Below are 26,192 nucleotides of genomic sequence, written 5' to 3' on the forward strand. Positions count from 1 at the left end.
CACACACACACACACACACACACACACACACACACACACACACACACACACACACACACACACACACACACACACACACACACACACACACACACACACACCTCATAGTAAAATGACAGTTCTTGTGCTGCCGTGGCTGAACCAAAAGAGGGGGGCGGTGTTTTCCGAAGAATCCAGCCAATCACAGTCACCCACGACCGGTCGCTTGGGTTAGCTGCTCCGCTGTGACTGGGGAAAGAGAAGCAATGCTGAACACATGGGACTGTTGAGAATTAGGCGAAACATAGTTAGAATAACATCCGCCGGGGGACATAACGAGATTGGACCTGTCTGATGCAAATCTAATCATGGTTTCCATCGACCATGTCGCTAGCAAAATACTGACTTACATCCCATATGTTCTTGTTTTGATTGATATGAGATATGAAGGTAAGAACCTGACTATACTTTACTTTTCTTGGCAAGCTAACGATAGCAAGTAGCTACTGGACGTCACCATTAACTAGCATAGAACTTTGACCACGGTTCAGACAGCCTGCCTGTAGTCAAAGTAACGTTGTATGGCTAATGTCAGTGGTAACCAATAGCTAGCTAGCTGTTTTCTAACGTTAACGTTAATCATTTATGTTAATTTATATCGAAGCAAACCGATGTTAGCTTAAAGTAACCAGTTAGTTTGAGCCTCCATGTGTAACGAACGTATGGTAGCTAACGTTAATGTTAGTAACCTCACGTTACATGCCAAATCTCTCGCATACTTAACGTTACTGACTTAATTATGCTACCGCTTGTCATTTATCGGCAATTAATGTGAATACATTAGTAATGGAGAACGGTAACGTTATTGTAGTTTGTGGCAATATACTCCGTATTGTGGTGCATGATATCATTATTGTGCATTCCTTTTCAGGAGTGAAATGTGGCAGGGACGGGAGTGTGGACAATCATATGGAGATGGGGAAGAAACTGCTCGCTGCTGGCCAGCTAGCCGATGCCCTCTCTCATTTCCATGCTGCTGTGGGTAAGTGACAGAACCATGCTAAGTTTTATATATATTTTTCAACTTAATTGTTACACCAGGAAATATAATCCAAAACTAATATATAGTCATGTTTACTTTGTCCTTTTGTCAGATGGAGATCCCAAGAACTACATGGCCTACTACAGGAGAGCTACAGTATTTTTGGCAATGGGGAAGTCAAAGTCTGCACTGCCAGATTTGAGCAAAGTTATTGAACTAAAACCAGACTTCACATCTGTGAGTTTCTGTTTTTACATAATTTTGTCTGAAATAATTTGTTTTCACATAGCTGCACACAGTTTGTCATACAGCAGGCTTACATTGTAGGTCTGACAGAACTGTAATTCAATTTTATTTATAGTATCAAATCATAACAAGAGTTATATAAGGACACTTTACAGATAGAGTAGGTCCAGACCACACTATAATTTACAAAGAGCCAACAATTCCAGTAATTCCCCCAAGAGCAAGCATTTAGTGCGACAGTGGCGAGGAAAAACTCTTCACTAGATGCAATAGATGTGCAAGTTTTATATCCGCCCCAGACACCACTATGTTGGGAAACTGGTCAGTTATGTCAGCTGTGTTGATAAGTCTGCAGTCTTATGCAAAAAAAGTCCTCTGCCCATACAGGCACGCCTTCAGAGAGGAAATCTCCTTCTGAAGCAGGGGAGACTAGATGAAGCAGAGAGTGACTTTAAGAAAGTGGTAAGTATAGTAACATCCAGTTTAAACTCCACAGTAACAAGACTGAGAAGTCACAATTTTGTTCAATAAGCAGAGAGCACCAGGAGTTGTCAGTGTTGATCTGTAGCCTGGTTTTCTAGTGAAACTTAAAGGTGCTCTAAGAGATGTGATGCGTTTTTTAGGCTACGTTTTTTGTCACATACAGCAAACATCTCCTCACTATCTGCGAGCTGCCTGTCCCCTGAACACACTGTAAAAAAACGCGGTCTCTGTAGACAGCCCGGGCTCCACAAACCGCAACAAAAACATACCTGCACCACAAAACATAAGTCTTCCAGCGTTCCAGCCAATAACCGACAAGAAGGATTTTCGGGGTGGGGGTTGGGGTGTTAGGGCAAGCTAGCCTAGTTTTGTTTGACAATACTTCGAATGTCAACAAGAAGTGACGTAACCCAACATCGCTTAGAGAACTGTCATTGCACGATGTGAGTCGAGTGCAGATGTTTAGATTTAAATGGTTTTCGGCATAACGTGTCATACCCGATGTTAGCTGAGTCAGACCGGCTCTGGTCGAGTGCAGATGTGAGTTGCACATGCTCAGATTTAAACGGTTTATTGCATAACGTCTTACTGAAATTTGTGAAATCCATAAAATAATAAACGTTTCTCTTTACATACCATAACAGAAGATGGTAATCATTTCAAAAACGTTTTAGCTATCTAATGATTGTTTGATTGCTAACATTAGCTCAAGCCTTTGTTGTGTTTGATTGCTAACTTGTAGCCAACAGCAGCAGTCATTTCAAAAACGTTTTAGCTATGATTGTTTGATTGCTAACGTTAGCTCATAGACAAAAGCAGTTAGCATCTCAGAGGCTACTTGTCGCAAAGTGACGCATGCGCAACTCACATCTGCGCTCGACTCACATCGGGCTGTGACAGCACCTTTAACTCAAGCATGAAAACTAGGCTTAGTGTATTTTCAATATAACATGACATAAGGGCAATAGTTTAACTTATTAACAGCTTTATCGTTGTGCAGTGTGCACACTTTATTTGTATTATTTATTTCACTATACTGTACAGTTATACTTTGAGGTTGACAACATGAGAGGTTTTGTTATTGGGTGAATGGACTAACAAAAGTCTTTGAAACCAAGTAGCAAAGAAGTTAAAAATGAATGCCATAGGCCACATAAGACCTTAGTGAACAGGTATACCATGCATCCATAAGCCATCTTAAAAGATGTAGATAATAATTAAATTGGCAGTGAACTCTCATTAGGGCCTTCAGGGATCATTTTAAGGTGCTCGTTAAGGATTGGGACTGGAGCTGGCTAATGATTTTTCCGTTAGAATTACCAATTACCATTTTTAAAGAGAAGTTTCACAACACTCCCCGAAGACATAAATGCCCTTGTTATATCTACAATTAATTCTTAGATTCCTTTTAAAGCTGCTGTATTCTCAGGTGAGGTAATCACGCAGGCAACAATTTAGTCCCTTTTTTAAGTGGGAATAGGATGTGAATGTCAGTGTCACACTGTACCGAGGGCATGTGGCAGGCCTGCAGCCTCATAAGTTTTGTTCTGTTTTGTTCCTTGCCATTATATTTCCTTATATTAAACACAAAGAAAGCCAGTCAACTGTTGATGAGCTTTATTATATGTAGTTTGAAGCTTAGTGGTTAGTCATGTATTCCTTTGTCACTTTCTGGTTGTGTTTATGTAATAGAAATTATACAATACTTGCAATCAAGTGTGATGCCTCCTTCTTCATGCAGGCAAGGAGCCCTCCTTAAGGCCTTTTTATAGTTGTGCGTCGAATTGACGGCGTACCCCCGCAGACCCCTCTGCGTCTACGCCGGACCCTACGCCGTAGCCTGACGTGCACCTCTCGAAAAATTTAACTACACGTCGCAGCGATGCACGTTGCTCGGCCGTGGCTTGGTAGCATTGCATTTCCTCTGACTCATTTCCTGGTTCTCCTTCTCCATAAACAACATGAAATCAAGGAGAGGGTTAACTTTTCCTGCTACAGATTTCCCACCTTGGTCAGAAAACATGAGACACTTTGTTTCTCTCACTATGACTCTAGAGTCGGCTCGCCGTTACTCTCTCACTTCTCCCTCGCTCTATCACCCACTCCCCACACACACACACACACACACACACACACACACACACACACACACACACACACACACACACACATACATACATGCTGGCTCAACACACACACCAGTGCACTTACGTAGGCCACTTAAAAGCTATGGCAAAAGCTCTGCGTGGAGCCTCCGCAGGACCATTAAAAAGGCCTTTACTCTGCAGAGGTCAACAAGCATCTGGGCTTATACAGTTTTAAGTAGGCAACATTTTGATGGTATAATGTCAAGGGACCTGGCCAGAGGTGCATGCTGTGCTGCTGCTTCAGCCGTCCACAATGTTGGCCAAGCTTAATGCATCACATTATGCATTATGCTTTTTCCTAAGCTGAGCTAGCAGGAAACACTTTAAGGGTACCCAGGTCCATTTGTAAAGGATGTGTTGTTAGCTGAGATTGCTCTTGTGAATATGATGACCTCTATGATGAGGATGATTATATTGTAATGGGTTTAGGGAATGGTAAGCACTGCAAATGCTGTGATAGGCAATGCTTTGAAGAGGCAAAGTCGACACAAGAACCTCTTCAGAATTATGAGAGCTCATATTGGAATGTGTTGGTGAAGGACTCAATGCGATTTTCTTAAGTCACTCAAACTTTTTCCAGTTAGATTGCTTTTATCATGACCATAAGCATGCAGTGTAATGTCTTGCCTTGCAATGTTCCAGCTGAAGTCCAACCCTAGCGACAAAGAGGAGAGGGAAGCCCAGAGTCTGCTGACAAAGTCGGATGAAATTCAGCGGCTGGTGGCTCAGGCACGCAGCAGCTTCGACAGCCAGGATTATGTGACAGCTGCTGTCCAGCTTGACACTGTCATTGAGGTAAGATACCTGCCTTGTCAGCATTGCCTAATTTTCCTGCAAGCATGACGTTGCCCATGTTATCTTTACCGCAGAGTCTACAGAGCATTTGTATAATATCTAGTACTGCAGTTTGTGAGAGATATTGTCCGCTTGTTACAGACTTGCGTTTGGGACGTGACCTCTCGTGAGATTCGAGCAGAGTGTTTTATTCAAATGGGAGAGATGGGAAAGGCCATCAGTGACCTCAAAGCTGCATCCAAGTTAAAGAGTGACAATACCCAGGCTTTCTACAAACTCAGCACTATCTACTATAATCTTGGAGACCATGAGATGTCCCTCACGTAAGACCCACTTGCAGACTGCTTTCTTGAGGAAGCTACCACACAGTATCAGTATCAGACATTGTGACCAGGTACCAGAATTGTCACTACGAGACAACTTCCTAATTACTAAGGCTGGCTACACACTGGATGCGTGGCGTGAGCATGTCATCTGCGTGGCGTGAGCATGTCATCTGCATGGCATGTCCATTTTTATTTCGGCTCCCATGTTAACCGTTTAGAGCTTGCACACTGCCTGCCTGTCTCAGGTGCGGCTCGAAAACGCGTGCATGCTAGAAATAGGGCCGACTCCTATTTTTCACACAACACGCAAACGTGTTGAAAGCGTTTCCATTCTAGAATAGGAAAAGATGGTTGTCATTTTGACACAAATACATTTTAATAAATGACATTTTGATGGTAGAAAGTCTCTAGGTTTTGACATAAATGCAGATATAAATGTAATTTAAAAAAATAAATAATTATCGATTTTCAAATATTGGACCTTTCAATACAGAACAAAATATTCTGTAGCCTATTTTGCTGTCAATACTGCCGATGTCTTTGCTGTAATCAAATCGGTATATATTTATGTTTAACATGAAGTATAATACTGCTTGAGTGCAGTTTATGAATTGGAAACATACAGTACATGTGTACAGACAAGGCTAGCAGCAGCACTGCATCAGACACGTTTCTGGTGTACAAAGACATAGTAAACGCCACGCAGCCGCCACACTCACGCCACGCATCCAGTCTGTAGCCGGCGTAAGGTGTTTCTATCAGAATCAAATATTGCACAATCATATCTCCAATAGATTACATCAAAATTATTTTAGTACATTAACATTATCTGTCCAAATATACTTTTGTGCTGTACAGGGCTATTAGCAAAGTGAGAAGTATTTCTTGCATTTGTTTTTATGTGATAAGTAGGTGGTAAAAATAAGTTATTTCAAAATACAATGCAGTTGTTGTGCAGTAAATGGCTCATAAAGTTTGTTTATTGTTGAGATTTTCTCTAACCTTGATGGTAATTTTTGTGATAATGACACCTCAAAGTGTAAATATCGTTCAATCATGACTCAACATTTCCACTTTATTATTATGAATATTTGCACAAACATACATACATGCATGTAGTGCCTAGCTTGCCATTTTGTACCTCTGTAAGTTGTCTCATTTTGCCTTTAAAGTCACATAAAAATGATTATTTTTAGATAGTAATAGCTAGCACACACCGTTAATTGGTATTCAGCTTATTATTACTTGCATATGTAGCTAACAAAGCCAGTCATTAACACTGAAAAAATAATGGATGTAATGTGGTAAGCAATAAAGGCCAACAAAAGTCTAGAGGACACATGCTACAGAAAAACTACATAAGCACATGAGGAGCAATGATCACAAGTAGACCAACAGCAACCCTTACTTATACTGTACGACACATCATGGGATATGTGTTTAACAGCAATACAAACTATGGTGTAAAAATGACCACATAGTTAAGATCTGTTGTGCTATTTTAAAGTGTTCCTGTTATTTTTGTCCAGCTCCCTGTAAATTGGCAATATAGCACGTCCATCAGGTAAAAAATTAGCCTGTTCTGACCTTCCTCCTCTCGTCTGATCTGCAGTGAGGTGCGTGAGTGCCTGAAGCTTGATCCTGATCACAAACAGTGTTACAGCCATTACAAGCAGGTCAAGAAGCTCAACAAACAGATCCAGTCTGCAGAGGAACTCATCCAAGAGCAGAGGTGTGTGTGTGTGTGTGTGTGTGTGTGTGTGTGTGTGTGTGTGTGTGTGTGTGTGTGTGTGTGTGTGTGTGTGTGTGTGTGTGTGTGTGTGTGTGTGTGTGTGTGTGTGTGTGTGTGTGTGTGTGTGTGTGTGTGTGTGTGTGTGTGTGTGTGTGTGTGTGTGTGTGTGTGTGTGTGTGTTCAAACACCCACCTGCCTCCTGCTCTTTTAGGTACGAAGACGCAGTGAGCAAATATGAGGCAGTGATGAAGACCGAGCCCAACGTGCGCCATTTCTCTCTCCTTGCCAAGGAGCGTATGTGCCATGCGTTGGCACAGGTAAGACCCCCTTACTGCTACCATGAGGTGCATTAACTCGCTCCTTTACTTAATTAAACAATACATCTACCCAACATGCTTTCCTTGTGTCATGAGCAGGGCCAGCAGGCTAGCAGAGCTATCTCAGTGTGTGGCGAAGTCCTCCAGTCGGACCCGGAGAACGTTAACGTGCTGAAAGACAGAGCTGAGGCCTATATCCAAGAGGAAGAGTATGAAGAAGGTAAGCCTGTCAGATGTAGGTGTATGTAGTTAAGATCTGTTTATTTAATGGAGTCAGTCCATTAGATTTCCACACTCAGATCCGCGATCACACTAAATACTGTAGTCTATTAATCTTCACTAGGAATTTATTAATTTCAGCTGAGAAAGTCTATTAGCAATGTCTTTTTGGGGAAGATGGACTGAAATTTTGACACAGATGTTGTGAAAATGGCAGTTGTTTATATAGCTATCTTCTAAATAGCTCTACTCTTCTCACAGCATTTTACCTGTTTTTATTACTGATGTTTTGGTTACGAGAACACGGCCATTTAAATGAAGTTTCTGAAATCTACACTCTGTTTCCAGTTTATTACAGGAATGCAAACAGCGCGCTTTTCGGCACCTCCCACTTTTTTCACGTCAGTTTGGGTGACTTGTGTGAATCGTGCAGATCCAAAGAGTTTTTTTAAGGGATATAATTTTCCAACAGTTATTCTGGATTGCCTGCACCAAACAAGTAAATAGGAAATGCAACCAGAACACTGCGCGGCAAAACAGCAGTATGTAGTGTTTACACTGTGTTTATACTAGTGTTTCTTCTTGCTGCGTATCTTTTACTGTCTTGACACTGTTGTTGACACTCTTTGACTGGCGAGATGGCAGCGACCAGAACCCCAACAGCTAAAGTGAGTCGTTAAAAACCTTTTAGTAAACTCTGTGTACGCAACCAATGTTGTCAGTGCTGGAGTTCATGTGTAGAGCCCCTGGTGATACTTGGAGCAAAGTTTCATGTTGTGTCGAGCCTTCTTAGTGTTTTAAAAATAGTGATTTTGATGTGATCATAGTAACCCCTAGCACTCCCATTCAAAAGACCATTTGACCAAAAAACGAGAATTTAAATGAATGCATTTAAATGAAAGTGAGCGACAAACTAGTTATTTTCAAATGGTGGATGCCCATGGATTTACTATGGTTAACGTCTAGAAATATTGCCCTTTGCTTTCTGTTGGTTAGCTAGCATTGCGTCAAGCATAACTTCTCATAACTTTTTTCTCCATATCCTCGATTCTCATAGTAACTTTTTGTTAACGCAATTCCACGTTACCATATCTTAAGCTATGAAAGGCGAGAAACTGGTGAGTGGGCTTAGCTGATCAACAGCCGGTTTTGATATTTTTAAGGAGGTCCTTTTTATCATGTAAATTGACGCAAATAGACTGCTGAAGATGATTTTTAAGTAGCGTAGGGCACTGACGGACCCATAAACATTCTACATTTTATGGCAACCCCAGAGTGGGCGAGAAATATTGCAGCATATAAACAAGACCTTGTGAAAAGGGGCAGAGTGAACTATTTGCACTCCGTTGTGATACAGTTTTGCTAGAATATTAATTTGCAGAATGAGGGAAAGTGAGGCACTTCTTGTGCAACAGATGCATATAGGCTGTAAAAGCAGTTGGTTTTAAGAAAAGTGTGTGTGTGTGTGTGTTTTGAAGACTAGTTAAACAAAATCATTTTTGTGGAAATGAGTACATAATGAGGACAAAGCAAATGGAGATGAACACCGTTTTAAAATGAATCACTAAATGAGTAATTAAAGTATTTTCTTTCTCTATTTCCAAATTAGTGTCTGTGTATTTTGATTTTCAGAATTTCATTTTACTCTACGCGCATATAGGGGTGGGCCGGGGATGGCAGGGATTGGTGGCAATGTAAGGGTCTGGATATTTGCCGGGGGGAGAGGGCTTCAATTACCTCTTTAATTTTATTTTTTTTTTTTTTTGACCATACATGCGTTTGTGTCCCTGTTATTAGGTACACCTAGCTAAAATGAATGCAGTCTAAATAAAACAGTCCTGCAATGAATCCTACCTTTTTATAAAGGTTTTAGCTGGGTGTACCTAATAATCCTAACTCTATTACACAATTCACACTGCTGTCATGGCAGGAGTCTAACACAGGGGGTCCCTGTAACACTACTAAAAAATAGGGAGATTAAGTTAAAATATCAATGACACATCATTTAAGCGTCTTACCATCTGATCATTTTATTTGTTGTAATCTGGGTGTCTACAGAAAAGTAATGGGATTTTAATGTAAACATCCAAATTATTTATTTATATATATATATATATATATATATATATATATATATATATATATATATATATATATATATGAAAAGCAACATTTTAATCCCAAGTTGATAGATTTCTAGAGATGGAAGTATATGATGCATTAATTTACTACATCATCAAAAGCGAACATGTGGTGCGTTACAGGCACAAGCTGAAATGTAATTCTGTCACTTGAGGTTAGTGTGACACAGTCATGTTTTATTTAACTTTTATCTCAGCGTGTTCGATGTAAAAGTGAACACGCGCGCAAAGAAAATAGCAGCTATAAAGTAAAAATAAAAAAAGATGAAGGAGATGGATCAAAGCTCCACATCAGTTTTCATTTAGTTCCTGTAATGGGCAAACTGCTTTCACTTTATCCATAATGTTTTCACTTATGGTGTACATCCCAAACATATGGTTTTAGCTTTTATTTTAAATGAGAGGACAAAAGAAGTCCTTAACATGTCATATTTAATTAAAATAATATATACACTTAGTCAAATTAGACCCACAATTATCATCACCATCACTTCAGGCAAGTCAGCCCCAGATTAATAACGTGCCGAGGCTGTGTAAGTTGTCATTAATGTGCAGTGAACACATCAGCAGGTGGGAATCCCAGTCCTCATGTGGGCTTTTAAACTGTCAGAACCCATGGGTGTTAAATTCACCTCAGTACGCCTCACAGGGTAAACAAGCCTCAAAGCACAAAAACGTGCACACACAAACAGCCCGGAGCTGCTGCAACATGATCTGAAGGTGATGAGTAAAGTGGTTTATATAACCGCATGAGATCAAGCATTTTCAGAGATGGGATTACTAAGGACTGAGGACCAGTGTTGGGAGTAACGCGTTACAAAAGTAATGCAATTACAGTAATGTGTTGCTTTTTGCTGTTACGCAGTAACATAAGACATTAGTAATAACATTTCGGTAATATACCCGTTACAATTAGAGATAGCCCGATACGATGTTTTGCTTCCCAATTCTGATTCCTGAACTTGCGTATCAGCCGATACCAAGTACCGATCCGATACCAGTATGTCATATTATGTTTTAATAACTGTATACTACTATCCCTGTATGGATGTGATATGATTTCTATATTTGTTGTCTGGCTGAGGTTAAACACAAACAGCGAATGCCACAGAACTTTCTTTTATTATCCAGTTTGACAGTCAGTTATAACGGGAAAAAGAACAAATAAACTACTTTAACGTAGATTTTCTTCAGGGCTTTTAGGCAGTATCGGAACATTTCTAGTTACAATCTCAGTAACGTGAGTTACAACGCATTTTAAGCCAAATCAAATCTGAGTAAAAGTAAAAATGATTTCCTGTTGCTGGAATTCGACGGTAGAGATGACTGCAGAGACCGATTCTACATTTGCGAGATGGACATACTCCTATTCAGATTAATAATACAAAATATTATGAATAAATAAATTCTGATGTAACTGGATAAAGCTGAGACTTTGTTGATCCCGTGGTGAAATTCACCAGCTACCTGCCAAGTCATAGCCTTCTTCCAAGGTTATTTTGTATACTTTTTTATCCAGGGCTTTTTCTGTAAATTTTTTTGACTGTTGATTTTGCTAACCATTACATCACTTAACTACTAGTCTCGCTTTGCCAGACCTTCCTCTACTAAGGCTACTTAACTACAGATAACCTCTTTAACACAGCATGCTTCAACAGTTGATTAAACCATGCTCTTTCAGTGAAGTACTTAAGTGCAATTATTTGTTTTTTGATTAATGTGAACACGATCATCAGGTTAACATTTACATTTTACAGATATTGTATTCTGTTTTACAAAGGCGAGAAGGAAAATCAAGTCCTGTAATCTCTCCGCAGCGTCATCTGCCATGCCATGTTGTAAATTCAGATGGATTTTGATTGGCTGTCGTTTTTTCTATCGTTCATTAAATCGCTCTGAAAGTGATCCCGACAGTGTTGTTCGCCACTATTTTTGAAACTATATATTTATCGTTCTAGGTGTGGACAGCCTTTTTAGTTTTCTGTTTTTATGGGATGCTCACACAACCACAGCTCTCTGTGTTGAATTCACTTTAGATCAGACTTTGAGTGTTTCAATGTTACTGTAAGTCATAAATGCAATATCATTTGTATAACTGACTGGATATAGACTTATGCCACAGCAATCTTTGTGTCACAATTGCTAAATTGAGGAAATGAAGGCACAAATTGAAAAATAATGCAATTATTCTCCGCTGATCCATGTACATGCTTGTCTTTTGTTTGGGTCATCATCTTATTGGAGGCTCAGACACATACAGTAACAACACCTCGTGACTCAGAAGGATTCAGTGCCTTGCTCAAAGACATTTAAACATTTTAGGTGGATGCTTGCCACAATAAGGTCTTAAGGTCCTGTGTTTCCCTCCGTTGAAGGACTGTCTTTAAATACTGTACTTCACTTCCCATTAGCTGCTTTGGATTAGTAAGCAATACTGATTGTGTCCTCCTCTTTTTTTTTTCCTTCCAGCTATTAAGGACTATGAGACTGCTGCGAAACACAGCGAGAATGACCGTCAGATAAAAGAAGGTCTGGAGAAAGCTCAACGACTTCTCAAACAGTCTCAGAAGAGGGATTATTATAAGATCCTGGGAGTGAAGAGGTGGGCACGGATCGCTGGAGTTTGGGATATTTCTTTCCATTCTTATAGGGGTCTTCCAGACAGGGGATTTTATCAGGAAAGTTGAGGAGAATTGGGGTATTCTTTTGCCAAATGGGTTACAAGAGAAAGTAATTTGTTTCTGTTTTAAGACGGTGTTTAACAACCACTGCTCTACAAAGGAGGCATGCTGCACTAGAAACCACATCATTTATTTGAACATTTTTGTGTTCTAAAGCACTTTGACAAGATTGATTACATTTTAAGGCAATGAAAGAACTCTTAGGGAAAAAAAAGAAGTAGTAATGGTTTACATGCGAGCCAATGTGGTAACCCTGACACTTGGACTAGTATTATTAGGTCTTGCTTGTGTAGAAAAGAAGGGAAGGGAAGCTGTTTTAATCTTTAATAAATGTGCTGATAATGCGCTCCCCATTGTCACAGAACTGCCCAGAAAAAGGAGATTATCAAAGCCTACAGGAAACTGGCACAACAATGGCATCCGGACAACTTCCAGGATCCGGAGGAAAAGAAGAGGGCTGAGAAGAAGTTCATAGACATCGCTCAGGCTAAAGAGGTTCTCACTGACCCAGGTAAATGGTGTTGTGGTCTGCAGTCAGTGGAAAGTTGTTGTTGTTGTCTCCCAGCAAATGCCAGACCTCTGAGGGGCTGCTGTGAACAGCTTACTACTTGCTATTTTAAGCAGCTTGAGACCTTCATTATTGTACTGGGCATTATCTTTATTTCAGTTAAATGGTTTTAATCTTACAAAACTATATTGTTTTTTTCAACTTTCGTGTCCCCAACAGCCCTACCAATGCAAGTTAGTGCTTGATTAATTAGTAGGGCTGTCAAAATTAACGCGTTAATTTTTGCGTTAATTTTTTAATATTTAACTCGTTAAAAAAAATTAACGAAATTAACGCAGCTGTGTTTGTTTACTTCATGTGGCGGCTGAGAAACGCAATACGTCTACATAACAGCAGGCGGCGCTACTCTGTATTGTTGCCCAAGTAATGAAAACCGGCAGCTGATTGGACGAACGCGTCACATGGGTTTGTGTTCTCCGGATATTGAGAGCCAGTCTGTCATGGCGGCCGTTCAGAATACGATCTCATATTGTACTAAAGTAGTTCACTGAAACATGTTTCTAAAAACATTTTAAGCGAGAAATAGGCCGTGCAGTTGCTGAATCTGTCTTCATTTCAGCTCAACAAAGGTCAGTTTAGAAGATTTTCGTCAGATTTTGAGACTAGTCACCTCATTCCGCTCGCCATTTCCGGGTGAGTCCCGACTGCCCTGCCGCCGACTGAACTCTCGGCTCGTTGGAGATGAACTGCTCCTCGCCTGTAAAGTAGACGAGAGCAGGCGACAGCAGCCGGGGACGGTGACAAAAATCTGCTCTCAAGTCAGACAGTTTCTAGGCGTTTCCAGCAGCCTTCAGCAGGACTAAATAAGCCAAATTGTTGCTGCTGTTGTTCTGAAAGATATTAAACATTCTGAACTTAGCAGAACCTTTCCTTGTTTGTTTTTTTCTTCATATTTGCAAAGTTAAGTGATTTAGCATTTAAATATCCATTATTACAAGCTTCAGTCTCAATTTAAAAACGCGATTAATCGCGATTAATTACAGCAAATTGTGCAATTAATTTTTTTTTAATCGATTGACAGCCCTATTAATTAGTAAAAATCTAAACATTTGTTGTGCGTTGTTTACGTTCCACCTTAACATTACTGTTGACGGTCATGTCTTAGTTCCTCTGGGAATATGCAATCGCAGATTTCAATGATTAAAGAAACATTATCTACGTGGTGCATTACTTTTTAGAGCTTGCAGTTTTGCCTGATTCCAGCAATAACTGCTGAAATCTGCTCATAATCCCCACATTTTCCACTGCAAATAGATCAAAAATAGATGAAAAATGGTCAAATCTTGTTATTAGAGTACATTAGATGTCCTTGGAGACTTCCACAAAAGTTGTTTTATTAAGCATCGCGGATTCTCAAGCGCCAACATTTCAAATCTCAGCAAACTTCCTTTTCTAAATTCTACTGGCATTGAACCACCTGCAACCTAACAGCTGCAACTAAACTTTTGATTTGAAGTATGGAGCTTATTGGTCATCAGCTGATCTAAAATGTTGGAAGATTATTTTACTCTTACTTCTTACATAATGGTTGTCAGTTATTTAAAAAAATTTTTTTAGTCTTACTGAAATTGATATATTAATATATTTTAATAAACAAACACTTATTCCTGGAGGAATTGATTTCTAATTCAAAAGCTATATAGGAGTATATTTTATTTTGTTAAGTTGTTCTGTACCGACGTGTTTTTTTTGTTTTTTATAGAGATGAGAACCAAATTCGACCAAGGAGAGGACCCCATGGATCCGGAGAGCCAGCAGGGTCGTCATCATCAGCACTTCCATGGAGGCTACCAGGGCTTCCAGGGCTTCAATCCGTTTGGCTCTGGACCCTTTAACTTTAAATTCAACTTCAACTAAGGAAACTCATATCCAGCCCAGCTGGAGCGGATTTTCGTATTTTCCTCCCTATTTAAAAGGGAGATCGCTGGCATAAGGAATGTCAGAAATGTCATAAGTCTCACAAAATCTGGAGCAAATTGTGACTTGAATTCAGTTACCTTAAATTAAATATGCATCTTTGTTGTTGAATAATACAACTTTGAATTTCATTTGGGGAAGGTATGTTGCTATGCTAACAAATATGTCCCATGTGTGAAGCAGCTTTTATCTTTAAAGTGTTAAGGGATTAATTCTGACACTCGCATCCTTTCCACATCTTGTACACTTTACAATTCACATCCATTCGTAAGATTCAATTTGTACATAGGTACAGTACTATTTTTATATGAATGGAGTTTTTCTGAACTGTAAATAAAGACCTATTTATGTACCTTAAATTGAACTGAGGCGCCAGGGTATTGCTGTATGGAAAGTTTGGAGAGTTACTTTGTTACATTCATGGTCTGAAGCTACAGTTTGAGAAATGGCACTTGGTGGTACTTATTCACTACATCTAACCTTTTCCTAATTCAAAGTATCTGAAATGCTTTCTTCCCCATAAATGCCATTTCCACGTGGCGTAATGGTTTACGATGAGGAACAAATTACAGTGTAAGAAAATCACCTTCATTGTAGACCTTTCAGAGCATGAGTCCCATCACACATCCACGGACCACACAAGGGGACGACAGAATTCACAAACAGATTTTGTAATGGTGGTTTTGTTGCAAAGACTTTTTCTTCTTCTTCCACAATACAGTAATATAAACCTTTCTATTTGACACAGCATGGTAAAAGATCAGACTTCCTGCACCCACTATTTTTCTTTTTTTTTTACTTTTAAGACAGAAAAAAAGACTATTGTCTTCGATTGAGCAGCAACACCAATCTTATTCCTGAGACAAACACTGGTTCATTGTGGAATTCTAATATTAAAAAATTATAGCTTAAAATGTAATGCAGTGAAGCTGAATGTAGGCAGGATGTAAACACTGAGTTAAAATCCTATATCCTACCCATAAACCAGGACCTTTAGTGTGCAAATGAGGATCTTTGATCCACAACTGAATCTTTAGCATTTTATAAAAAGGTGAGAAACTCCCCAGCTTATTTATATTTTTGTTGGACCCACCCCTTGCCATTGGAAAAACAAATGTTACACCCTCCCCCCCAAGATATGAAAACATTGATGCAAACAAAGAAGTGAAAATACAGCCACCGTTTTTCAGCCGCCAAATTTGCAAACCATGAAGTGCTTGAACCGCAATATTTTCACCCCACCCTGAATTACGACAAATAGCCTAACATAAATATGAATTTCATCAGATTGTATTTCTAGCCTGTATGAGATCAGATTAAAAAAGTACAGTCAGTTATCTTAAATAGTAGAGCAGGGATCCTGCATTATGGGGGCCATAGGAATCAGCACCACGGACAGTGATCATGGCGCACGTTGTGCAGAAGGTTATTAAAGTTACACCTGTAAAGCCAGAGGCTAAACTCTAAATAATACATTTCTCAAGGGAAGGCTGAACAAAAATAGACTTTGAGTAAGAAAAACCAAGATTCAAAAAAGACCCTCCCCTACTCTCACAAAAAAGTCAGACTACCCTCCCTTCAGCAAAAATAAAGAATTACACCCAGTAATAATTGTACAGTCCCCAGGTTCTAATGTAACAACTTTGCAGCAAGGTATGGCATTTTAAAACCGATTAGCTTTATGTCAGTCACAACTTTGGTTTGGGCATTTTAGTGAATGTCAAATTAACAATACCTAAATGCATTAGCTTTCTGAAACGGTTTTCCATATTAATATCAATAATAATAATAATAACGCACTTTGAAATCAGATTCATAAAGATGTGCCTTCTCTGTTTGATTCTTTGCATACATTATCAGTGCAATATACGCCAACTAATTATTCTCAAACACACACACATAAATATAATAGAGTGCTTTGACTGGCCTCACCCCATTATTCTTACTGTGTTCACTTCATTCTCCAGTAACAACATGCTAACCAAGACCTGACTGCAGTGCTGATAGCACTCTACAAGTTCACAGTTGGCAGTTAACACTTACATCACATGTTCATTTTGTACGACGTATTGACTCCAGAAGCAGATATGGCATCTCTGAAAATATCACATCTTTTTCTGGCTGAGGATGCATGGCTATGTTTAGATGGAATTGTTTGTCTTCAAGCTTCACAGGTGGCCTGTTAGAAAAAGGTGCTGCCTTCTTCCTCTTCAGCATGGTGCTGGCAGGCACTAAAGTTCATCACGCTGGTTGTCTACTGTGCAGAGGGTGGGGTGGAGGTCGGAAAGAAATAAGGACAATGAGCACAGTGGTGACGGAGACAACGATCTGGCCAAGAAAAAGGTTGATCGTTCAAGAGTAGAATAGATCATTTGTCTTATAAATAGTGTTTTCATTTTCTAACCTTTTTTATGTTGTGAGGGAGAGGGAGTCTGTTTTTGCGCCACTGTGCCCTCCTGTTCCTGGACCCGACTCAGTAGCAGTTTTATCTCGTTGTCATATTCAACCCACTCAGGCACAATCCTCGCTGCGGCTGTTAGCTTGGGCTCCTTGGTCTTTGGGTTATTGCACTGCAGCAGAAAAAGCAGACAAAACACATCACTCACGCCATCAGTGCCACTTTCTCCCAACAAGTCATATTGTCATTCCCAGCACTGTCTGTGGCAGGCATTTGAACCTAATTTGATTTCCAATTCTGTTAAAAGGACATTAGCCAATGTCTTGTGTCTGAATTACCAAGTGGTGTCCTAAACCACAATGAGACAATGCTTCCTATTCCAGCCGACTGGAGCCCGTCCAGTAATTCTTTAAATTAGTTTAGGAGACTACAGGATTGCTCCTCAGTTTTCTCCTAAATGCCAAGTGCCTCATGGACATTAGTGGCTGGGAATATGCTGCTGCCTTTCAGTGCTGCAGCAGCTACAGTTCACTACTATAACCAAAAAAGCTGCAACCATGCTGTATAAAAAGTGGTATATAAATACTTTTCCAATTTATCAGCAACAAAACACAAAAAGAGGAATGAAATGACGAAGTTGATTTCAATATCTAAATAAAAAAGAATGATAAAATTGATGATGAATTATGTAGTAATTCCCAGCATGCCATTTAGCTTTCGCCACATTACTAATTAGTGTAGATCGATTTGCTCTGGGACTATTCTCGCTTTGCCAGACCTTTGTTCACAGTGCTGCGGAGGAGGGTCTGGCTAGTCCACACAGCATTCCGGGATAGGAGAAAAAAACATTGCTCTGGTTTATTGGCATTTCTTTGAACCAATCACAATCGTCTTGGGCAGTGCTAAGGGGAAAGCCACGGTGCTGCTGCAAAATAGCTTCTGGAAGTAACTTGTTTGGGTGAAACATGTACGTTCAAAAGTTGTTTTAGTCTTGCAACAGAAAACTAAGAGTGGACAGATAGTCTAGCTAGCTGTCTGTATTTACCCTGCAGACATCTGAGGAGCAGTTAACTATAGTCCTCATAAATCCACACCAGAGTTTAAAATTCCAACACAAACAAAACGGAAGGTAATGGACATCTGGCTGAAAAGAGTGAAATCAGGCAGAATTTTCGATGGCAAAGGATAAATCCCGGAAGTGGAACGTCATGCATATAGGCTACTCTGGGACTCACCAGGTCTATAGTCTTAGCTGTGGCTTTAGAGGTGTCATCACACCACGTCTCACACCACAACCACTCCTGTGGAAGAGACTTGATGGCCACTTGGTGGATCATGTTGTTAGGAAGGTCCTAAAGATATCAGAAAACAAATATTAAGTTGCATTATAACAATCATTAAGGTATAGTAGGTGCAATGCTGTCATCTGTGAGTTACATACCTGGTCCAGGTTGGACAGACTGTTGGGGTCTTGGCTCAGGGCTTGATACTGGCCTCGTAATCTGTCCCCAGCTGCAATCTTCCTAAACTTCTTTAAATCCACTACATACAGAGCACTGGTTGAAATAAAGTAGGAGAGAAAGAGACGACAGAAAGCACTGTGTGAGAAAATAATTTCCTGAAAGGGAAAGCCCATTGGAATGACTAAAAAAAAAGTAAAATAATGACTCAATAAAGTTAAATACTCCAGGCGCATTGAGATAATTGTACCTAACGTGGCACATTAATAAGTCCGACAGTGTAGCCTATGTAGTTTCACTTATCACTTATTAGATGTAAGTCTGCCAAAGGATATTCACCACCTTGTGTTTTCCCTGGCCTCACTGATGCGGATTATTCCCCCCCCGCTGCTTTTGTCCTGCCCCACAGAGCCAAGCAGCACACTGGCATTCAATCATATCACCGGGGTTTTCAGACTTTTCTTTTTTCCGTCCTCCAGAGATAAACCAGAGATAAAGTGTAAAGTTGCTTGATTTGATATGTACCATGGCTATAAACAAAAGTCTGATACTAAAATATAGCCACAAGAACTGCAACTATAATTTTGGGTGGGGTCCAATCACCATGGAAACTGGATGACCACAATACTGTAGTGTAGCCAAAATTTCTTCTTTTATAGAAAATTCAAAAACGGTGTGTGTGTGTATATATATATATATATATATATATATATATATATATATATACACTTTAATTTCAGCTTTCAAAAAGGAATCTGGGAAAATATTATCACTTTTCTTACAAATCAAAGGTTCCTTATAGAGTGAACTTCTGTTGCATCGGTTAATTTCTATTGCCTGAGTGGGGTGAGGTTTAGCTTTCTCTTGGATTTACAGTTTATTAGATCCAGATAGATTGAAGGAAGAACAACAACAAAAACAACAGCAGTACTTCCAGCCTCTAAATACAAGAATACGCAAATATATATATATATATATATATATATATATATATATATATATGGTCTCTTTAAGACTTCTTTTTATTTGTAACTTATTTCTTTCTGCTTTGCAAAGTCTAGAAACAAGTCATAATGGTCTACAAAGAAGATGGTGGCTGTAGAAGCACTATGTTCTGAATGGTAAACTATTCTGCCACCTGTCTTGCCAGAAGTGGTTACCTTCATTTTCATGACAATAGAGTGGAAGATATATGGAAGGGGAATATAATGTTATTTTAGAGACTATATGGCTGAACATCAGATAAAATATCAAAAGGTACTTAACAAGCATTCAAATGGTTTGTGCGACTATATTCCATCTCACAGCTTTTTAAGTAAGTATACCTGATGTGGTATCTCCTGTGTCCTAGATGTGAGGCCCAGTAGCCGGATTTCCAGAAGCGATAGCCTTCCATCTCTCTGCGGCTATCACAAAACGGTGTGTAGCCATAAGGAGCACCCTCCAGTTCGAAATCCCTCAAATCCTTCAGATCAGCCCGAACTATCTGAGAGAAAGAGCGAGAACATTGGTAAGTATGGAGTGGACTGACGCCACTTCAGCGATGTTGCCATCCAATCTTCACACTGGCGCTGGGACTGATATATAGACGAGTCTCTCACTTTCAGACACACACTTACACATAGCTCTTTCCTATGGGACTTCAATTTGCTCCTTACCTGATCGGCGTCCACAAAGATGATCTTGTCCACAGCCAGGGGGAAGAGAACATCCAGGAAGAGGATCTTGTATCCCCAGATAATGCGCTGCTTCTCAGTCTGCTGGTGGAGCCAACGGGGCCACTTGTACTGTACCAATTCAAACTGAAAGCCATACGACTCTGCCATGTGAGAGATGGTCTCCTAACCACGCCAAAAAAACACCAGGGGTTAAATAAATTAAATAGAAGAGCACATTTTTTGAGTAACTAAAAATTTAAGAATTATGCAAAGTTCTATTAGCAGTAATGGTGGGGAGCCTCAGATACATCAATAAGAAGAAAGTACTACACTGTGGGATATTAGCAGTGGTGTACTGTGGTCATAGGCACAAGGTTTCATTACAGACACTTCTCAATAGCTGTTGAGGCAACTAGAGTATCTCACAAACCAAATTAGTAAGAGGGTATATTTGGAAGAATTCCATGTACATGTGTATTCCATAAAGTGACAGATAACACATTGCCTAGTAGAAAACGGATAATGCTGGTTAGTTTGTGTGGTCTTGCTGAGGGCTAGCCATTGATAAGCGGCTGTGTTACAAGCACAAAAAGGCAGATAAGGCAGAGTAATTCCATTAGGGATGCAGTTTTCGAACATACTGGCACTCTTGGCATAAAAATAAAAGCCAAATCAGAATGCAGGGCTGAAGCTAACAGTAGTCTTTCACAAATTCATAGTGCAAGACATCTGGACATACTATATAAATAACTGTCTTTGCACCTCAACAGGTGCCACAGAGGACACTGAATATAGATTATCCTATATAGAAAATATGAGATTAAATACAGACCATTACAAAGAAGAGAACAACCCACATATACTTCCTTTGCTTCGTATAAATAAAGCTCTGAAGAACCATCATCAAGTTATTTTGAACAAGCAGGAAAAAAAGAATGCTTTTATGGAGTCATGACATGAGGGAAGTACCTTGAAAGATGGGGAGAGGTAATTCTTGAGGAACCAGAACTTGACAGGTGTTTTTGTATGCCGAAGGACAGACAGCATCATTATTCTGAAATAGACAGAAAGAGTAATGTAACATGTAGGGCCTAAAAAAGTAAGCGTGTGAGTGTGTGTGAACTGAAAGTGACCCACCTCAGAAAGCGCTCATACAGATGGCCTGAGGCCACAGAAAATATGTTTAGAACATCCTCTTTCTTCTTCTCTCCATCATCTTTCTTGGAGCCACCACCGGTGATGCTGTAAATAAGACCATAATACATAATATAGTCTCTTGGGTTTTTTTCATATAGTGACAGTCAATTGAAACTAAGCCAGTAGCAACCATGCTTTTGTTTTAGAACAATAACAATTGTAACAGCCAGAAGAAAACATCTTCAAACAAACCATGCAATACTGTGTAGCAAACTGGTGTTTGATTTAAATGAAACAATGATAAAGGAAAGCCATGATTGTGACGTGATTTTAACAGCAGTTCAGTTCTCCTGCTGGAACTCTTCTAGAGAACTTAAATAATGAATGACTTGGAACAGACACAGTTAAAGCAGCTGTAACATGTTTAACCACTTGTTATTCTTAAATTCCCACATATTTTATAGAGAGCCCCATAATATGAAGAAAATAATCTAAAATGATTAATTTGTATCAAATCACTTCACAGCTAACCAGAGATGCACTGTTAAGTTTTATGTAGGAGCCTTATGTCGTGGACATCTAAGCTTTTGGTAACAGTAGAGGTGAAATCCTCATCAGAAACACACCAGGCACCATTTTGTGAATCAAGCTGCAAAGTGCAGTCAAATGCACTATCCATAGTGTGCAATTTTGCCATACACTTTTCATTAGCTGAATGCTTGTGCTGCACCAGGAGTGCATGAGGTTGCAAAAATGCATTGTTATATAATACCGTTAATTGTGTTGGGGCTTGTTACCAATCATGCCCAATCACAATAGCTTCTCTCATCCCCTTTAAAAACAGTGCTGCTCCGACCATGGCGTATGTTTGGATAATTATTTTCTCTGTTTAAGTCATTTATCAAGCTAAAATGCCAAATTGCTACCTCCTGCTTCTCAAATGGGCAGACAGGCAAGGAAAACATTTAAAAAACCTTAGGGGGAAAATAGCCAAAAGCATCACTTTACACAACTTGCCTGCTAAAAGACAGGGCTCATCAAATCAGTCCATTAACTTCCAGACTGAATTAAACAATCAATAACATTTATGTAAGTAAGTGTTAGAAACAATTTAATCGACATTCAAAAATGTAGGTCACCAAACTAAATTCACTAAAATGTTAAGATACCAGCACAGACGACACTAACATCTAAAGGACAATCTTTACACCCTGATTGCTATTGAAGAGCAGTGGCTCATGATGCAAGGCAGACAGAAATGTGGACCTGGGCTGGAGGGTTAGATGTGTCTGCAGTCAAACTGTGTCCTTTTCTGTTACAGACTGCTGATGAGGGAAGTAGTGTCTCTCCCACACTCAATCACAACCACAGCCTCATCCCCGAGGCCACAGGAAGACACCAGTGAGTGAGAGAGAGGTGGGAAGGGAGACGAGGGAGCATACGGTTTGTCTCTACATGTCCTCCAAAACCAACTTTGGCATGTAAGTCACATCCATATAACACAAACTCAATGATGGCCAAGGATGCTCACACATCTTTTTTTTTTTTTTTTTTTTTTTAACCATTTTATGGTCATTTGTTGTCTGTCCTTCTGAAAACCTTTTGTGCATTTCTTTACCTTCTCACACCAAAGCATTGCTCTCTCTAGCTGAGTCACCACACATCTGTAGGGTCTGGGGATCCCGACTGCCTGGCATGCCATTATGACGCACTACAGTGCCCACCCCCTCCCCCCAGATAAGCATCTTTAGAGGAGAGAGCGTGTTTGGTTTACTCACTCAAGATAATCTGGACCTCTGGAAGGATCCACAACGCTCTGTGGACAACGCTAAACGGACAAAACTCACACTCAATCATTCTCCAACATCTGTGTCGAGATCATCCAAAGACATAAAGCAGGATGTGTGCCAATGAACAGACAAAAAGACAGTTGATGTAATGTATAGTACACATATGTACTCCATGTTGTTTAGTATTTATAGGGCTATTTGCTTGCTGTGTGCCTGGGTGTGGGTCCCTCACAGACAGTGTCAAAATCAAATCCCAAACCATTCAAAACCATGACAAAGCAAAAAAAAGACGACCAGAGTGAACACAAAGTCTGGGTACTGCACTGGTCATGGCATCCAGTCTACAGTGTAAAGATGTAAAAAAAAATTAAAAGAAATAAATGGTTAAGTCATACAGGGTCTGAGTTATTATTGGTTAATATTTTGTAGGCAAAATTTTTATATTTTGCCAAGAAAGCAAAAGGGAAACATGTCCACCAAAGATAATCAGCTACACTGCATGTACATAAAAACACACTGTAATCACCAACACAACTACATACCTTACACTTTACCCACACGGCACACACACCCACTACTCTACAATTCTGTTCATCTTCTGAGCTACAGTATATGGTCTGCATAACACGTTTTACTTTTAAGAAAAAGCCACAGAAAGAACCGTCCCATCTTTCCTCAAATCTCAAACAGTAAACACAGCAAACATGTTACAGAACACCCCTGCCTGGATTCAGGCGGGAAAAACGCTGGCTAAGGCCTCATCTAACACTCTCCAAGGTCTTATGACTACTTGGAAAGAGGTGGCTTTTACAGCACCCTCCACCTAAAACCTGAATAAGCCGCTGATGTTCTCTCACACCCTGTGTGGCCCTGAAGTTTCTGATCTCTAAGAACAGCATGAAGGACATTAAACCTCCCCAGGCTCAGAGCAGCAGAAGGGAAAAACTTTCCTTTATCTTCTCCCCAGCCGGAGACAATAAAGAGAGCAAGAGAGAAAGCACAAAAGGAAAAAATAAAAAATAAATCACAAAACTAGAATGAGGAGCATGTTAGAAAGAAAGCAAGGAAACCTAAAAAAATATATTTTGACTCAGGCTCATTATTACTCTACAGAGATAAAATTATCAGAGATCTTTGTAACAACTGTGTTATTTATACTTATTGATGCATGGACCCACCTCCCTAATACTTCAGATGTGTTCAATGTGTGCTCTGCGTCTCTGTGTGCTCAATACATGGCCTCCAGTCCTGCCCTTACAACAAATCCACGAAGCATTCTGAAGTTACAAATAAAGTAATGGGTATAAAGACATCTTTACTCTGGCATAGGGTTGGGTACCGATTCACGCTAAATCAAATGGTACCAAGTTTCGGTACCTGAGAGCGCGTAAGCGCAAGCTTATCTGTCCTCTCTGCATACTGACAGAGAGCGGAGCTCCGTCACACGCGGGCGCGCAGAGGTGCGGACGGAGTAAACTCGAGCAAACTACGTCGGCTCCGCAGTTTTGTTGAAGTCACGGTGAGTCACAATCGGTCATTTTGGTCTTAGTCAACTAAGATTTCTTTAGTCGATTAGTCATTTTTTATGCTTATTCATACTTAATTATTTATTTCAGGAAACTTCTGAGCACATTTATGGTAAACACAAGATTTAAAGTGGTGCTTTTTGCAGGATTAATTGTGGAGAAACTCAGTTTTACAGATGGTTAATTAACTACATTTATATTGTGCTTTTCTAGTCTTAACCACCTCTCAAAGCGCACAGCTCTGTCAATTAAATCAACTAATCGATTAGTCGACAAAATCCTATAAGTGTTAGTCGACTAAGAATATCTTTAGTCGAGGACACCCCTATTCCACAGCATGACCAATCGCAAACATCTACCAGAGCCACATATTTTACATAAGAAGAACAAACTATACAGTAATTCTACATAAACATGAAGAACACAGACACGGTTTTACAAGCAAAACAAAGCCGGCAAAAAAATAGCCAACGCTGTAAATGCGTAAATCACAACGCTTTTCAATATCACTTCCCCATCAGTCAGGACCAAGGTCTGACTAGAATTACACTTGTCCTTTCCATCATCCGTTTTCCAATCAGTCGTTGCTTTAGCCTTTTATTTCAGTTGCAACCCGGGCAGTGGTAAGCAATCGTGAGAGCAAATAAAAAAATATAAAAACATAATTCAAACCGATGTGCGCATTGGCAACACACAGCTGAAGAAGCCGACAAAATAGCCTATACGTAATTCCCTCCGCTGAAAATCTATATATTTCATAAAAATACTCATCGGGGAATGTTAACGGGGTTGTCGGTCTCTAAATGTTTTAACTTTTATGAGCGCACCTCTCTCTCTCTCGCTCCACCGTTTCTTCTAAGAACGGTGACGCCCTTATCAATAGAGTATTGATTGGTCAGTAGGCGGTGCTTTTACACCGGTTGATCTCTAATCTCCAACGTAACCTGCTCCTGAGCAGGTTAGGTGTTCATCTAAGTTACCACGGCGATTTAACCCGGTAACAAGTGATCCACCGTCGTGATACACAAAACCCTGGGTTGAACCTGAAGTTACCTCGTTAACGCCAAATCTTGCTTCGTAGTACAGGCCTCTGGTGACTGACTGACAGGCAACTTTATTTCTATAGTACCTTTCAGCAACAAGGCAATTCAAAGTGCCTTACATAAAACATTAAAGAGCTGTTACGGTCATGATGAAAATAAAAATAAGTTTGGAATTATTTTTACAATACATTTTTGTAATTACAGAGGGAAAGTACCAAAAAAAGGTACCGTTGGGTACCGGAAACAAATTTCACATACCGGTATCGGTAAAGATAAAAATGTGAACAGTACCCAACCCTACTCTGGAATCAACAATATTTTGTAAGATCACTGGTCTACACAATGTCAAATATTCAGACCCTTTTACTTTTGCAAACCTGGCGCTATGATTATGTTGTGCAGTCATCTTAAAATAAATCTTTTTGAAACTATCATTTGGGAAAAATCCATCTGTTCCATCAATGAGAAAAAAATATTTTCTTGTCTGGGGTTTAGCTGACAAGCAAGCAAATATATGTTCAACAATGTTGTGTCATCTGTTACTCAGACAAAATTGTATTTGGTGGTTTTTAGTCTTTTAACCCTTG

At 39.7% G+C, this 26,192-nt stretch overlaps 2 protein-coding genes across 6 annotated transcripts in view; one reads left to right on the forward strand and one right to left on the reverse strand.

The window, feature by feature from the left end:
* Positions 1–142: 142 nt before the first annotated feature.
* dnajc3a (DnaJ (Hsp40) homolog, subfamily C, member 3a) lies at positions 143–14,957 on the forward strand. The gene is made up of 12 exons (XM_028590653.1): positions 143–429; positions 911–1,021; positions 1,134–1,258; positions 1,655–1,729; positions 4,540–4,692; positions 4,834–5,015; positions 6,631–6,750; positions 6,962–7,067; positions 7,167–7,287; positions 11,897–12,029; positions 12,471–12,619; positions 14,379–14,957. Exons 1-12 carry the CDS (start codon positions 348–350, stop codon positions 14,531–14,533), a joined length of 1,512 nt encoding a protein of 503 aa, XP_028446454.1. The 5' UTR covers positions 143–347; the 3' UTR covers positions 14,534–14,957.
* A 908-nt stretch (positions 14,958–15,865) lies between these two features.
* uggt2 (UDP-glucose glycoprotein glucosyltransferase 2) overlaps positions 15,866–26,192 on the reverse strand; it is a 40,626-nt gene continuing 30,299 nt past the window's right edge. For 4 of the 5 annotated variants that reach the window (XM_028590649.1, XM_028590652.1, XM_028590647.1 and 1 more), the window contains 8 exons: positions 21,247–21,351; positions 21,079–21,163; positions 20,110–20,292; positions 19,777–19,937; positions 18,433–18,547; positions 18,227–18,343; positions 16,998–17,163; positions 15,866–16,850 (listed from right to left, as the gene is read on the reverse strand). In XM_028590649.1, coding sequence (XP_028446450.1) covers positions 16,825–16,850; positions 16,998–17,163; positions 18,227–18,343; positions 18,433–18,547; positions 19,777–19,937; positions 20,110–20,292; positions 21,079–21,163; positions 21,247–21,351 — 958 coding nt within the window. In that variant the 3' untranslated portion in view covers positions 15,866–16,824. The remainder of the gene's footprint in view (positions 16,851–16,997; positions 17,164–18,226; positions 18,344–18,432; positions 18,548–19,776; positions 19,938–20,109; positions 20,293–21,078; positions 21,164–21,246; positions 21,352–26,192) is intronic. The other variant, XM_028590651.1, reaches the window with a different exon arrangement.

Source organism: Perca flavescens, chromosome 11, assembly GCF_004354835.1.
Source record: "Perca flavescens isolate YP-PL-M2 chromosome 11, PFLA_1.0, whole genome shotgun sequence".
In the NCBI taxonomy this organism is placed as follows: domain Eukaryota; kingdom Metazoa; phylum Chordata; class Actinopteri; order Perciformes; family Percidae; genus Perca; species Perca flavescens.

Coding starts and splice junctions, on each gene's coding strand:
- dnajc3a (XM_028590653.1), top strand. CDS start 348: ATGGTTTCCATCGACCATGTCGCTAGCAAAATACTGACTTACATCCCA. Junction 430..910: donor GATTGATATGAGATATGAAG/GTAAGAACCTGA, acceptor ATTCCTTTTCAG/GAGTGAAATGTGGCAGGGAC. Junction 4,693..4,833: donor AGCTTGACACTGTCATTGAG/GTAAGATACCTG, acceptor CGCTTGTTACAG/ACTTGCGTTTGGGACGTGAC.